Source organism: Myxine glutinosa, chromosome 2 (genome assembly GCF_964187855.1).
Source record: "Myxine glutinosa chromosome 2, kmMyxGlut1.1, whole genome shotgun sequence".
NCBI lineage: Eukaryota > Metazoa > Chordata > Myxini > Myxiniformes > Myxinidae > Myxine > Myxine glutinosa.
The window spans coordinates 61,665,192-61,680,334 of record NC_136262.1 but is presented as its reverse complement, the minus strand read 5'-3'; the positions used below and the strand labels follow the sequence as shown (position 1 = coordinate 61,680,334).

Here is a 15,143-nt window from a genome sequence, read left to right as displayed (position 1 = left end):
TGGATATAGAGCAGATGAGACTTGTGGGTATGGATGTAGAGCAGGGTGAGACTTGTGGATATGGATATTGAGCAGGGTGAGACTTGTGGATATGGATATAGAGCAGGGTGAGACTTGTAGATATGGATATAGAGCAGGGTGAGACTTGTAGATATGGATATAGAGCAGATGAGACTTGTGGATATGGATATAGAGCAGGGTGAGACTTGTGGATATGGATATAGAGCAGATGAGACTTGTATATATGGATATAGAGCAGAGGAGACTTGTGGATATGGATATAGAGCAGGGTGAGACTTGTGGATATGGATATAGAGCAGGGTGAGACTTGTGGATATGGATATAGAGCAGGGTGAGACTTGTAGATATAGATATAGAGCAGGGTGAGACTTGTAGATATGGATATAGAGCAGGGTGAGACTTGTAGATATGGATATAGAGCAGGTGAGACTTGTGGATATGGATATAGAGCAGGTGAAACTTTAATGGAAAGAAAGCAAATTTCTGAATTTGCATAGCCTACATTTAAGCATGTTGTTTCAGGGATCAGCGAGAGATTGTGATTGGAGGGGGTCTGAATGGACATGTTGGAGAGTTAGCAGCAGGATATGAGGGTGTGTATGGTGGGTCTGGTGTCGGAACTAGAAACACTGAAGGTGTAAAAATACTTTAGTTTGGGAACGCTTTAAATATGGTCGTCTGGGACACTATGTTTAAGAAGATGCTGAGCAGACTGATCACTTATGAGTCAGGTGGTGTAAAGAGTCAGATAGACTACTTTCTCGTTCGGAGATTAGACAGGAAGTTGGTCAAGTATGTGAAAACAATAGGTGGGGAAGAATGTGCTTTCCAACATAGGCTGTTGGTGTGCGATGTAGAGATAAGCTGGAGTAGGGAAAAGAGGAAATCCTTTGTTCCAAAGAGAGGAGTATGGAAACTACAATATCAGAAAGTAAAGGAACATGTCTTTAGGGAACTTTTAGAAATTAATCTTGGAAACTATGGTAGGAGAGGATGTAGAGAGTTGTTGGGACTCTTTAAAATATTGGCTGCTACATGTGGCTGAACGAAGGGCGGCTCAGCCATACATGAGAATACATAGTGGTGGAACAATGAGGTGGATTGGGCGATTCAAGAAAAAAAGAAGACAATTTAGGATTTGGAAAAAGGGAGGAGATAAGGAGGAATATTTAGTGGCAAACGTAGGGCAAGAAGGGAAGTTTACAAAGCTAAAAAATTACTACAGGATTCACTTTTAGATGTGATAAATAATGCAGATAGTAGAGGGGAGATATTTAGGATAGACAAGCAAATGATCGAGCAAAATAATGATCTTTTAGGAGAGCATTGTGTGAAGGATTATGTGGAAAATGTATTGGTTGACCATAGGGAAATTAGAAATGTTTGGAGGAGCTACTGAGTGCCTGATAAATGAGGAGTTCCCTTGGAATAGGGATATATTGGAGGCAGTAGAGCCGGTGCAAGGTCCACCACCTGATATAAAGAATGAATGAGTGAAGGAAGCCAACGATGAAATGAAGAATGGTAAAGCAGCGGGCAGCTCTGGTATTGTCGCAGAGATGCTGAAGGCATCTGGCGATATTGGAGTAAATTTAATCACAAAATTTGTAAATGCAATTATAAGGGAGACATCTGTCCTAGATGACTGGTTTTAGAGTGTAATAGGGAATATTTATAAATGGAAGGGTGATGCCTTAGTTTGGGGTAATTATAGGGGTTTGAAGCTGCGGGACCATGGAATGAAAGTGGGATAGAGTCATGGATAAATTAAGTGTTAATAGACATGAAATGCAATTTGGCTTTATGCCAGGAAGGGGCACATTAGATGCAATTTTTATAATTAGGCAAATACAGGAGAAATATCTGGGGAAGAAGAGACAACTGTATTTGATATTTGTGGATTTGGAGAAGGTGTTCAACAGGGTGCCTCAGGGAGTGGGGCAATGGTCAATGAGAAAGTTACATGTAGATGATTGGTTTGTCAGGGTAGTCATGGCAATGTATGATGGATCAAAAACGTATGTGATGGTAAATGGAGTGCAGAGAGGACTTTGTAGTGAAAGTGGCTGTCTTAGGCCCAATCTTCTTCATCATGGTTCTTGAGGCCATATCACAGGAACTTAGAGGAGACTTACCTTGGGAGCTCCTGTATGCTGATGACTTGGTGCTGATAGCCGACAGTGTGGAAGAGGTAATGGGTAAATATACAGTATAGAAGGAGGGTATGGAGGACAGAGGATTGAAAGTGAATACAACAAAAAAGCACTGATTAGTGTGGTGGGAGAAGGAACTGTGGAAAAAAGGGGCAGGTGGCCCTGTGCTGTCTGTAAAAAAGGTACAGGTAGCAACTCAATTTTGTCTAAATACCGTAACTGCTGGGTGCATAAGAGGTGTAGTGGCATCAGGGGTAGATTGCAGGTGGTTCCTGACTTTAAATGTTCCGTCTGCACAGGTAAACAAGTGGCACCAGTCAGAGTGGAAAGATTAGCTGATGGGGACATATCCTTGGAATGTGTAGATAAATGTTGTTAACTGGTGATATGATTGCTGCAAGTGGTGGTGCAGAGGCAGCAGTGATTGCAAGAATTAGAAGTGTTTGGAGGAAGTTTAGGGAGTTGTTTCCCTTATTGACATCAAGAGGGATCTCTCTCCAACTAAAGGGAAAACCTTATGCAGCTTCCGTTCGAAGCGCGATGTTGTATGGCAGTGAAACCTGAACGATCAAAAAGGAGGATGAACGGAGCTGTGCATGAAATGAAATGAGAATGGTGAGATGGATGTGTAATGTGACACTGAAGGATAGGAAACCAAATGTGGAATCAAGAGATAGGCTAAGTATGGAGAGCATTAGTGAGGTTATGTGTCGGGTTAGGTTGAGGTGGTTCGGACACGTGGAAAGGGAGGGAAGCTGTGTGAAAAGGTGTATAAATATGAATGTGAATGGAAGGAGAACTTGAGGCCGTCCAAGAAAAACATGGGATGAATTGCTGAGAGATGATCTCAGAGTTTACGGCCTAACAAGAAGGCTAGCAAGGGATCGTGCAGCCTGGAAAGCAGCCATTAGGTGAATCACGGCTTATACAAGCAAGCATGGAAAAGGCCATAAAACGATGATGATGATGAAAGCAGGTGAGGCTTGTTGACTGAAGATAAACATAGGGGCAATACCCCTGGCACTCACCTGGTAGAACAAACAGTATACTGCACTGACTAAAGGTATTTGAAACCAATTTAAATAGTTGCTATAAAACAGGAAAGCATGTAGAATCATACCAACATAATCATGACTTCAAACGAACAAAAAAATACCTATTTTGGGGGGCAACCCCTACCACCCCCCTCCCATCCTGTATACCTCCTCAGACTCCAATTTTTCTAATGCCATGAAAAACATTGGTACATCACGGGTGATGAAGGTTGTGGTGAAGTTTCATTGAAATTGTGTATGTAGTTTCAGAGAAAAGAGCAAATACCTATTTTGGGGGGCAACCCCCCAGTAGACCCCTCACGGCCCCATTTTCTTTAATGTTGTGAACAAAATTTGGTACAACATGGGTGATTAACATTGTGGTCAAGTTTCATCAGAATTGCGCGTGTATATTCTGAGAAAAAAGGAAATACCTATTTTGGGGAACAACCCCCCCATACACCCCCTCAGGGCCCGATTTTTTAAATGCCGTGAACAAACTTTGGTGCATCACGGGTGATGAAGGCTGTGGTCAGGTTTCATTGAAATCGTGTGTAGTTTCAGAGAAGAAAGCAAATATCTATTTTGGGGGGTCAAACCTGGACCCACTTTGACCCCCCATTGACCCCCTTAAACTTCGATTTTTTTGCGCCGTGAACAAAATTCGGTACATCATGGGTGATGAAGGTTGTGGTCAAGTTTCATCGAAATAATGTGTGTAGTTTCAGAGAAAAAAGCAAATTCCTTTTTTGGAGGGTCAAACCTGGATGCACTTTGACCCCCGGTAGACCCCCTTAGACCACGATTTTTTAAAATGCAGTGAACGAACTTTAGTCACAACATAACAAGTATCATTTGTGCAAAATTTGGTCGCAATCCCATCAGCGGTTTCAGAGAAGAAGTTTCAAGTGTTTACGGACGGACAGACGACGCGCCATCCATCGCATAAGCTCCCCTGGAGACTGGACTTCAATTTAATCCCCGTTAATATTAAGCAAGAGCTGACAGGATCGCCCAGAGGTACACACTGTCATCTCTAAGCTGTCAAACCCGAGTTTGAATCCCGACCCAACTACAAACTGTCATCTCTAAGCTGTCAAACCCGAGTTTGAATCCCGACCCAACTACAAACTGTCATCCCAGTGGTTCTCCGGCAGGTTGATCCATCAATGTGTGTGCCGACCCTCAGATGGACGTTAAACTGGGCATCCCATGTGCCGGCATTAGTTGGTCGACGTGAAAGATCCCAAGGTGTCCTTCCTGAAGAGTGGGCGAGCTATTGCCGGCACCTTGAACAAATTCCAAATTCCTGCCCTAATTACTGCTGGGAGAGGGATGGTAAACCACCTAGCATGACTCTTGCCAGGAAACTGCTTCGGCAGCATCGACGATCTGTAACAGAATACATCGGATAGGAATATTAAGCAAACCGAGAAGACTCCGTAGGCCTGAAAGCATCATTGATAAAATCAGTTTGTAAACACATGGCTTTTTAATTGCCAAATTGCGTTTTGGTTGTGTGTCGAGTAGAATCTGCAATGTGATGAAATTCATGCGCGTTGGCCAAGAGGAGTTTAATACACGTTGGCTTTTGAAATCTGAGTTTCGGTGATAAATGAAAGCAGAAAAGACAGATTACATACAGAGAACCAAATGTACAAACAATCTAACTAACGGCATGAGTCCATCGATTCGGTTTAATGCGTGCACAGACATTTTTTGGAATAATGCACGACTCGACCACAATGCACTTACCGCAATCGGTGCACATCTCCATAGTTTCGGGATTTGGAGCTATGGGATTTGCTGCAGGATCTGAGCTCCTTAAATCAACTAGGGGTTCTTTAGATGGAAGCACGTGAGCAGAGCTGTCGGAGTGCAGCGAGACACCGCAGCATGTTAAACCCTGCTTTACACAACCCACATAGCTCCATGGAGGGTTCCGCAGCGGAGGCTCCTTTCGGATTTGGGTATAGGGTAAGCATTTTCCACTGGATGGAGCAGGCAAAGGATCCTAGGAGGTGCAGGGAGGGGGCATCCATTGAATCTTATAAACACTGCAGCAGACTTGAAGGATTTCGGTTCTTTGCAGAAAAGAAAAAAAACATACAGAAGAATGAGAACAAGTGACAAAAGTCCTTTCAGTCTATCCCTTCCACGACCTCAGCACATCCATCTCACACCCTTGTTTTAATATAATGTCATAACCTGGAGCGATGATGTTTAAAACGTTGTGCCAAGACAAGAAATTGCAATGGATGGGTTTTAACATTTAAACTGACAAAACCATGAAGTGATGTATTTCTGTGGATTCACATAACTCTCAATTCTACCTAGCACATGAGATTCAAGCATCCACGATGCAGTTATCAACTGTACAATGATCGATTCACCTTCCCTAGGTGGGGAGGCTTGTTTGAATGGAGCGGAAAGCTGAGGGTAACTGCGGACAGACAGTAGTTTGTGTGGTATCGCATGATGAGCGTCTTGGCGGCAAAAATAGATGGGTGCAGCTCAGGATCGGGTGACAGGTACACACGGTTCAAATTCACACCACGAGTATCAGTCCTGAAAGAGGAAATCGCTTTAACCTTGGATTGAAAAAAAAACAAAAAAACAACATTATTATTACTTTTATTAAACACATATTCTTATATTTCAGAAAGTGTGCTTTGAAATGATCCTTTCGAAAATTTGCACACGAATGAGTGGGTAAATCATTAAAAGCGACAAATTTTGGAACAATTTGGAGAATAGGAAAAAAACTAGAATGGCACTCTGGGACATCAGGACGTCGACTGATATTCCTCCACCCATATTATTACATCATTATACGTAGTTGTAACAAGTTTGATTTAAATGTATTCAGCTGTTCCCAAGTATCACATTTTCACCAGAGAAGACCTCTGACCTTTGACCTCTTGATGCAGAAATCCAGTCAGTTCATCCTTAGTTTATCATTTCATATACAACAACAACAACAACAACAACAACAGGCATTTTAAGGCCATTTTCCCTGCTAGAGTGGGGGTTAGCCTTGTGGGCCCCCATGACAATCTTCTCCATTTTGCCCTATTTTCTGCATCCCTCCTTGTTAACCCCCTTGCCCGCATTTCTTCTTCCACCATATTTAGCCAAGTCTTTCTCGATCTTCCCCGTCATCTACTTCCTTCTACATTCATTTCCAACACTCTTCTCAACCAGTCACTTTCATCCTTCCTCAACACATGACCAAACCATCTCAACCTGTTCCTCTTCAGAACATCAATCACAGGCTCTATTCCCATCATCTTTCGCAATTCATCATTTGTCTTCCTCTCTCTCAACGATACTCCGCACATCCGTCGAACCATTCGCATTTCCACCCTTTCCAGCCTTCGTTGCTGCTCTACGTTCATTACCCATGTCTCACTCCCATAAATCATAACACTTCTCACACATGCAGCATACACCTTTCCCTTCAGCTTCAACGACACTCCCCTCCTCGTCAGCACGCCACTCAGTTCCCGAAACTTCTTCCATGCACATCTCACTCGAGCAACCGTTGCCGGTTGCCGGAAGGGATATACTGTATATATATACAGACTTGGCATTTAATATGGAATTTTTTTTTTTTCTTGACTTGGGTTTACTTTCTTAACTCAGTATATCAATCTGGTGAGTTTCTTTTACACTTTGGTGATTTATTTGTTAAAAGAACCATGTCACTGATTGTCTGTCGCAGCAAGAAGTCAACAACAGGATTATATCACAGGTGGCGTGGCAAAATGTACGGACAGGTGCATTTGATGATTGGCTTCACAGTCGGGTATACAAGGGTTGTTGCGTTCTGTATTAGTGGAAAACAACTGCTGCACGTCTCCAAAAGTTATTGCCGCTTCCTCTGGAGATGGTCCGTCAACTCGACAATGCTGTTTGTCATGGAGTGGTGGCTTTACGAAATTACGGCATGAAACAGCGTGCTATTGCTCGGCAGTATGGCATCACTCAAGGTCAGGTGTCAAAGATCCTGAAACGAAATGCTCAGAGGGGTGTCCCTACTCCAATACCGAGGCCAGGACGTCCCCGCAGAACCACAAGGAGGGATGATCGCCAGCTGCACCGGTTAGTCCGCAATGGCCGTACCAAGTCAGCTAATCGGCTTAGGGCTGAGTGGCAGCAACTGACAAATGTGCCTGTATCCAGAAGGCTAGTCAACCAACGACTGGTTCCAGCAGGCTATCGTGCCAGGCGTCCCCTGAGAAAGCCACGCCTGACCAGACAACACCGCCAGCGCCGATTGCAGTGGGCCAGAGAGCACCGTCAATGGCAGCCAGGACACTGGAATCACGTGATCTTCAGTGACGAGTCTTGATTTCTGGTCTATCGTCAAGATGGCCATGTCCGAGTGCGCAGACAAGTGCATGAAGCCTACAACGAAGATTGTATAGTGCCAAGAGTCCAAGCTGGAGGTGGTGGGGTGACCGTTTGGGCTGCTTTTCATGCAGGGGGCAAAACTGACCTGGTTGTTCTGAATGGAAACCTGAACCAGTTCAAGTACAGGGCCATTCTGGAAGAAACATTGCTTCCATTTGCTCGTGCAGCCTTTTGAGGAAACTTTGTCTTCCAAGATGACAATGCACGGCCTCGTCGTGCTCGCATGATCCAACACTTTCTTGCTGACCATAGTGTAGAGCATATGGAGTGGCCTGCCATGTCCCCGGATATGAATCCGATAGAGAACTTGTGGGCAGAATTAACGTGTCAAATCGACCACTTGGACCAGCAGCCGACCTCTGTGCGTGAATTGCAGCAGACTATTGTCACTGCGTGGCAAGCGATTCCTGTCCAAACCTTGGCAAATCTCGTGAACAGCATGCCTCAACATGTACGTGCTCTCCTGAATGCTCGTGGGGGTTACACGAAGTACTGAACTGTAATTTTACTGTCCGTAATCCCAGTCGTAATTAAAACTTTGTTTTTGTTAAAAAAAATTTTCGCTCATGTGCAAAATAAAGAGATACTTCTGGAAAACGCACAGAAGTTTAACACAGTACTGTCCTTGAATTGAGTTCGATATCAGTTCACATCACTAACAAGGATCAATTTATTTGTTCCGAAATGTCAAATGTGGTTTTTGTTTCTTTTAAAGGTCACATTAACAAAATCTAGAATAATTTCAACATAATTCCAATGAACTTTTGGTTCTAAGACATCTTGAAAAGTACATTCACCCCCACAAAAAAAATATTCCATATTAAATGCCAAGTCTGTATATATATATACATATACACACATATACATTCTCTCCCCAAGAGGATTTTCCTCCTTGGACGAACACCGTGTTAATGTGAATAAATAGCTTATTGTGGTGTTTGTGGGGCACCCGTACCCAGGGTGTGTTCAGTTACCAAACAGCTAGCTAACGCTCGACAAGCCAGCTGTTGCTCATCAACGATTTTGAAGGGATTGCTTAAGATACTTGGCGAGCGCACTACAAGAAAATTGGTAACTGAATGCAACCCAGAAGTAAAATATTATGAACCACAAACAGGTATGATTCCCATTTCAAAAAGTCGCTATTGATGTTGAGCACACTAAACTGAAAGGGAGGAGTGCGATGTTCTTGAGGCCTAACGGACGTGAGCCTAGATCTACTGTCATCTATAAACCCCAGAGAGGACAATAACATGACCCCTCCTGCTTGTCCGTAGGAAACAGGGGTGTACTAATTCTCCAAAAAATAAAAAAAATCAAGCTCAAAATGCAAAGCAGGATACTTGCATTTCGTCATTGGCACACAAAAGGTGTGACTTGCCTCCTTGACCTTTACCTATTTCGCTAATCATAAAACTGTGGATTAAACGTGAGCGGATTTTAAAAAAGCAATACTGTTAATTCACAATCATTTCCTTATTATCCATTATGGAATACGTCCAAGGGCTTCCCCATTATTCCTGGGTCGATTCAACCGACCAAATAGTGTTCAGATTTCATCTTTGCACCTGTAGTGACCGTGAAAGACGCCGTCGGGGTTAAGCATTGGGATGAGTTTGAAGACAAACATGCGACGCAGAGCCTGTGCACGTGGATCTTCCTGTCGTAGGAGAAACTCCAGAAAGCCATTGAACACAAAGCTCGAGGGAGTCTCGCCGGGATGCACGCGGCTGCTGAGAAAGAACACCTGCAATTCCGATAGAAATACCCAGGGGTGTTTTGGGTAAGGCTCGCACGTGATTTGAGAAGGGGCAGTGGGGAAGTAGGAAACAAAGTTGTCCCTTTAAAACCCATCCAATGTCTTTTCTGATGAGAATCTGATAAGAATTCATTGGATGTTTTATAAGGGCCATTGTGAAGTTACCGCATTATGCTTGCCTTACAAACTGTTGAAGGACAACTTACCCGCTTTCCCTGAAAGGTTGGGGGTCGACGTTCATTTATCACGGGGAAAAGGCCTTCAATACGAGGTTCTCTCTCTTCCATCAAACCATGGCAGGATGATATTGTGAGCAGGTCGACACGACGTCTGTCCAACGACTGGCAAAGCAACTCTCGCTGGTAGAAGATGGTATCTGGGGGGCTGAGGGCATTAAACATAGCCCATAAACCAAGGAGCAGCTGTAAGTGTGGCATAAACTTAAAGCATTTTGTAGCTTTGTACCAGCCTGGGGTGAGGTGATGGCAGTTGGAAAACCTGGTGTCCATCTCCTGCAGCATCGTTTGGCAATCGCTGTACGAGAATGGGTAGCAGAAAGCGAAGTAGGTGACAGATCCGTGCGACTCCAGAAATCGGTGTGCAAAGGAAAGCACAAACTGATTGTCCACCATCTAAAAGGCAGGAAGAAGCCGAAGGCCACCGTTATGTTCAGCAACCAACCATCTTACGAGAAGGCTAACCCAACTTGGACACTTAAAATCATCGATCAAAGGAACCAGAATGTGTTCAAGATGTCAGCTCGAGTCGAGAAATTACATTGCCGACTCTCGGTTCTGTTTGGTGAAGCCTGGACCACACACGGCAGGCTTTGAAAATATAAAAACAGGCGAGGGATGAAAGTCGGAGATTTTTTTTTTTTTGCCTCTAGTTGCCATTGTTCATTTCTTTGTCTCCTGAATGGACGAATTAAAATATGAATGAATTGTAGCTAGAATTTTAACGAATGCTTTTATGAAAAAATATTATGACATTGACAATACAATAATATGAATATGCATCATTCAAAATCCGACTTAACGTTAAGCCGGTCACGTACATACCACTTGCAGTAGACATGTGGTCAACAATATAATATGTTTTGACATTGTTCAACGTCATCATTCATTCTCATCATCTGTTCCCCAACCGCATTAATCACGAAGGCGCCAATGATGCTTCGGTCATCAGTTCCCTCTGCTGTTCCGTATTTTTAATCTTTGCAACCAACTTACACAGTGACTTCTTAGTCTGTGTCATCAGATTAATTGTCCAAATGGTCCTGGGTCTTCCCTTCCTTCTACTTTGCATTGTGGGCTAGCCAATCCTCATTTAAAGGTCACATGGCCAAACCACAGCAGCTTCCTTTTCTTCAGCATTGTCAAGAGCGTTTCCATTTCCAATGTTCCCTTTGTGATTTCAGTTTCCTCATCTGAGAGAGGTGAGTATGGAACCCAATCCAGGCTCACTGCTCACGGACACTCATTTGTTCCTTTTGTTCCATCTGTGGAACCAACTTCCTCAATCTGTTCAATCTCATTCTTCCCTAACCAAGAGGAAGGTACAGTCACGTGAAAAAGTAAGTACACCCCATGTAAAGTTTTGACTTTTTCAACATATTTCAACATACAGCTATTTGATCTTCATTTCAACAATATTGTTAGATAAAGGTGATATAATATAACAAATATCATGAAACATTTACATTTTGTAGTCCATTGTATAAATTAAACAAACATAAATGCAAATTTCGCATGTGGAAAAAGTAAGCACACCTTGACATTTATCACTACTTCAAATACCTAAAATTAGAATCAGGTGCACCAGCTCAGGTGCAAATGATTAGAACATCATTAGAGAGGATCTTGGAGGAACCTGTCTTATTTAAACCTCAGACATTTAGTTTGGTTTGCTCTTTGTTGTTGAAGTGTGCGGCGTCACCATGCCTAGATCAAAAGAGCCCTCTGAGGCCTTCAGAAAGAAGGTTATAGATGCCTACGAGTCTGGGAGGGATTTAAAAAGATCTCCAAACAATTTGAAATCAATCATTCGACTGTCCGGAAAATCATCTACAAGTGGAGAAGATTCCAAACAACTGCCAACTTGTTCAGGCCAGGCCGCCCCAGCAAGTTCAGCCCGAGAGCAGACCGCAAGATGCTGAAAGAAGTCTCTAAGAACCCCAGAATGTCATCACGGGACCTACAGGTAGCTCTTGCCACTGTTGATGTCAAAGTGCACGAGTCTACCATTAGAAAGAGGCTGCACAAATTTGATCTACATGTGGGAGGTGTGCCAGAAGGAAACCTTTGCGGTCCAGAAAGAACATCAGGGCAAGACTAAAGTTTGCCAATGAACACCTCGGCAAAGACCAGCACTTCTGGAACAATGTGCTCTGGACAGATGAGTCAAAGGTAGAACGATTTGGCCACAGTACCAGAAGACATGTTTGTCGAAAACAAAAGACAGCATTTGACCACAAGAACCTGATACCAACTGTAAAGCATGGTGGTGGAAATATTATGGTTTGGGGCAGCTTTGCTGCATCAGGGTCTGGGCAGATCACCATCATAGAATCCACGATGAATTCTTCATTGTACCAGAGGGTGCTTGAGGATACTGAGGCCATATGTCGGAAATTTGAAGCTCAACCGAAGGTGGACCTTGCAACATGACAATGACCCTAAACATACCAGTAAATCCACCAAGGAATGGCTGAAAAGAAAGAAATGGAGGGTTCTGGAATGGCCAAGTCAAAGCCCGGATCTAAATCCCATCGAGATGTTGTGGGGGGATTTGAAACGAGCTGTGCATGCAAGAAACCCCTCAAACATCGCACAGCTGAAATAATTCTGCATGGAGGAGTGGGCAAAAATTTCTCCCAGTCGATGGTAGAGACTGGTAGACAGTTATAAGAAACGCCTACTTGAGGTTGTTTCTGCCAAAGGGGGCAATACCACCTATTAGAACCAAGGGTGTACTTACTTTTTCCACATGCGAAATTTGCATTTATGTTTATTTAAATTATGCAATGGACTACAAAATGTAAATGTTTCATGATATTTGTTATATTATATCACCTTTATCTATCAATATTGTTGAAATGAAGATCAAATAGCTGTATGTTGAAATATGCTGAAAAAGTCAAAACTTTACATGGGGTGTACCTACTTTTTCACGTGACTGGAGATGGACATAATGGACACTGGAGGAAAGATGGGTGAGGGGAAGAATGGGAGTGTGGGGAGAAACAAGGGGCTGTTCATTCTCTCCACAGGTCATCCCCCATCCATACCCATGATATTTTCTACCCTCTTTAACCCCACCTTAGCCCAGCCCAATCCTTAATAGGTTTTATTGTTGTTTGTTGTTTGTTTGCCCTCTCCATCCACCTTTGCGTTTATTTGTTCCATTGCTATTGTTTTACATGGTCTAAGGCTCGAAAGGAGCTGACTGACACACACACACACACACACACACACACACACACACACACACACACACACACACACACACACACACACACACACTTAGCACAACCGCAGGGCTTGGGGGAAGTGCCGTCACTTCCCGGGATACTCTGGGTACCAGCGACGTCACAACAATGGCACCACTTTTCTCACCACACTCGGCGGGGCGTCATCCTCGATTTTCCCTTCCTGGTCTCTCAGCCCCTAACTTGAGGGTTAGGTCGGGAAGCTTGAGCATGCATCCTGCTTGTTCATCCGGGCTGTATCTTCCTTTCCACATTCACATTCTTCCCCTCACCAATCCTTCTTTGAGTGTATCTATCTATCCTGCTGTTAGTGTGTTTCCCCCCTTTCAATTATGCTCTTTCTTTTCTAGCTCTTCCACTCGCCTCGACCTTGTGTATATATGAATCGAGCAATCCTATATAACAACACGCTTATTCTGTTTGTTTGTTTCTCTGTCGATCGAACGATTTTCTCTTAAATTACTCGATCAGGGACCGTAAAACCAATTTCATTATAAAGGTCTTTGTCTGAAGAGTTCCGGTTGCATAATACTTTTTCCATTATGAATGACCTTGTGTGTTTTTTTTATTATCATGTTGTAATCACTGTTTTTACTGAAAAATTGTGAGATCGTGATTTAAACGTGGTTTTTAAAATTTACTTTTAACATTGTTCTTAATGAATGGGAACAGTAACAACATAGGAACACTGCAGACATGTTTTAATCGTTTGGGCATTTGCCTTCGTGCCGAGGGTTGGGGGGGGGGGGGGCGAGACTTGGAAAAGGGCAGTTGAGACTTTGGGGGGAGAGGTGTTGTCGACTGGGACTTGGGGGGTGGGATTGAGAACTTGAAGAAGAAAGGGGAAGGGGAGGACAGACAGCTTGGTGGGGGGTGGGAGGAGGCGAAAGAGTTGGGAGAGGGAGAGGGGTTTGAGGCTTTCGGAAGGGGCTGAAGACTTCCAGTGGAGAGAGGGGAATTGAGGACTTGGGGTCGGGTGGGTAAGGGGGTTGAGGTCTTGAAGCCACATTTTACATTATGCGGAATTTCCACTGGTCCCTGCTCAATCAATAAAAGGGTTTCTATTTTGACGTCATACTCCTCAAAAGGGTGTGCAGTAGCACTTTGATTGTGCGGCTAATGAGACTGATTGTGCGGTAGGTTTTGTAGATGCTAAGGTTTCCATTTTGGGTAATGGTATCACAAGAGAAGACAAGAGATTGAGGCCAGTGCATTGGCCATTTCCCTGTGTGCCAGATCATTTAACAAATTTTGTGCAGAAAAGCATTGACAGATTCTCCTTCTTATCTCAGAAGTTCTGCTGGAATATTGTCTTTACTCGCTGCTTTGTCACTTTTCAGTTTTTTATAGCTTCTCAAAACTCTCCTCGTAATACATCTTCCACTTTTCCTCAACGTTTATAGATAGCTTAAGTAAATGCCAATGCCTTCTGAACACAAAATGACTACTTTGAAGCCAAGTGAACGAAGACCGTTTAGTTTAGGCCTAATGTATCAATTTTCAAACAAACAGGATTTACAGCATTCAAAAAATCGTTTAATAAGAGTTCACGCACTCATCAAATACTGTAGAGCCACAACTATTCTCGAGACCTTATGTTTGCATCCTGCTATTGTAAGATGAGTGGCCTGGTGATGGATTTCCTACAGCTTTAGTGCATTGCCCTCACTGGTGTGGGTGACATTCCTATGCTTGCTCCCTGGAAAATTCCACACCCTGTGATGGAGTGATACCCTATCCACGATGGTTTCTTCACCAAACATACATTCAGTGAGTACCCCGACCACCACCACCAATGTACTTGATCATTTTGAATACTCAATCATCCCAACCTTTGATTCAAAGTCTGGCTTGCGAGAACAACTACCATCTCAAAATTCCAAACAAAATGGCTTAGAGTGAAGACATGTTCAAATTCGATTATATTAGATGAACTTCTTGTACAGGGTGTTCCAAAAAGACCCAGACAACTTTGGTTGTTAATATATTTAGAACCACAAATGATACAACGATACCCTTTGGTTTATATGATACAGAAACTCAAAGTTTTGTGCACACCATAAATACACTTCAATGTGAACTCCGTTTGTTGTGCACAGGACATCAAGGTGGTACACGAATTCTTGCCATGTTCACCTCAACATGTTTGCGTCCACCAGTGTGCAGCTGTGATCCGAGAATGAAGATCCTGCAGGTTTGCCACCTTGGTGTTGTAGACAACACCTTTGACAAAACCCCACAGAAAAAAATCATGTCTGTTGATCGTGGGG

General features: G+C 43.3%; 1 protein-coding gene across 4 annotated transcripts in view; it reads right to left on the bottom strand.

Moving 5' to 3' along the window:
* The window catches only part of AGBL5 (AGBL carboxypeptidase 5), a 77,205-nt gene that overhangs the window by 27,071 nt on the left and 34,991 nt on the right, over positions 1-15,143 (bottom strand). For 3 of the 4 annotated variants that reach the window (XM_078773356.1, XM_068108094.2, XM_078773357.1), the window contains 6 exons: positions 9,849-10,015; positions 9,590-9,767; positions 9,193-9,371; positions 5,602-5,776; positions 4,964-5,222; positions 4,556-4,600 (listed from right to left, as the gene is read on the bottom strand). In XM_078773356.1, the coding sequence (XP_078629482.1) occupies positions 4,556-4,600; positions 4,964-5,222; positions 5,602-5,776; positions 9,193-9,371; positions 9,590-9,767; positions 9,849-10,015 (1,003 nt within the window). The remainder of the gene's footprint in view (positions 1-4,555; positions 4,601-4,963; positions 5,223-5,601; positions 5,777-9,192; positions 9,372-9,589; positions 9,768-9,848; positions 10,016-15,143) is intronic. The other variant, XM_078773358.1, reaches the window with a different exon arrangement.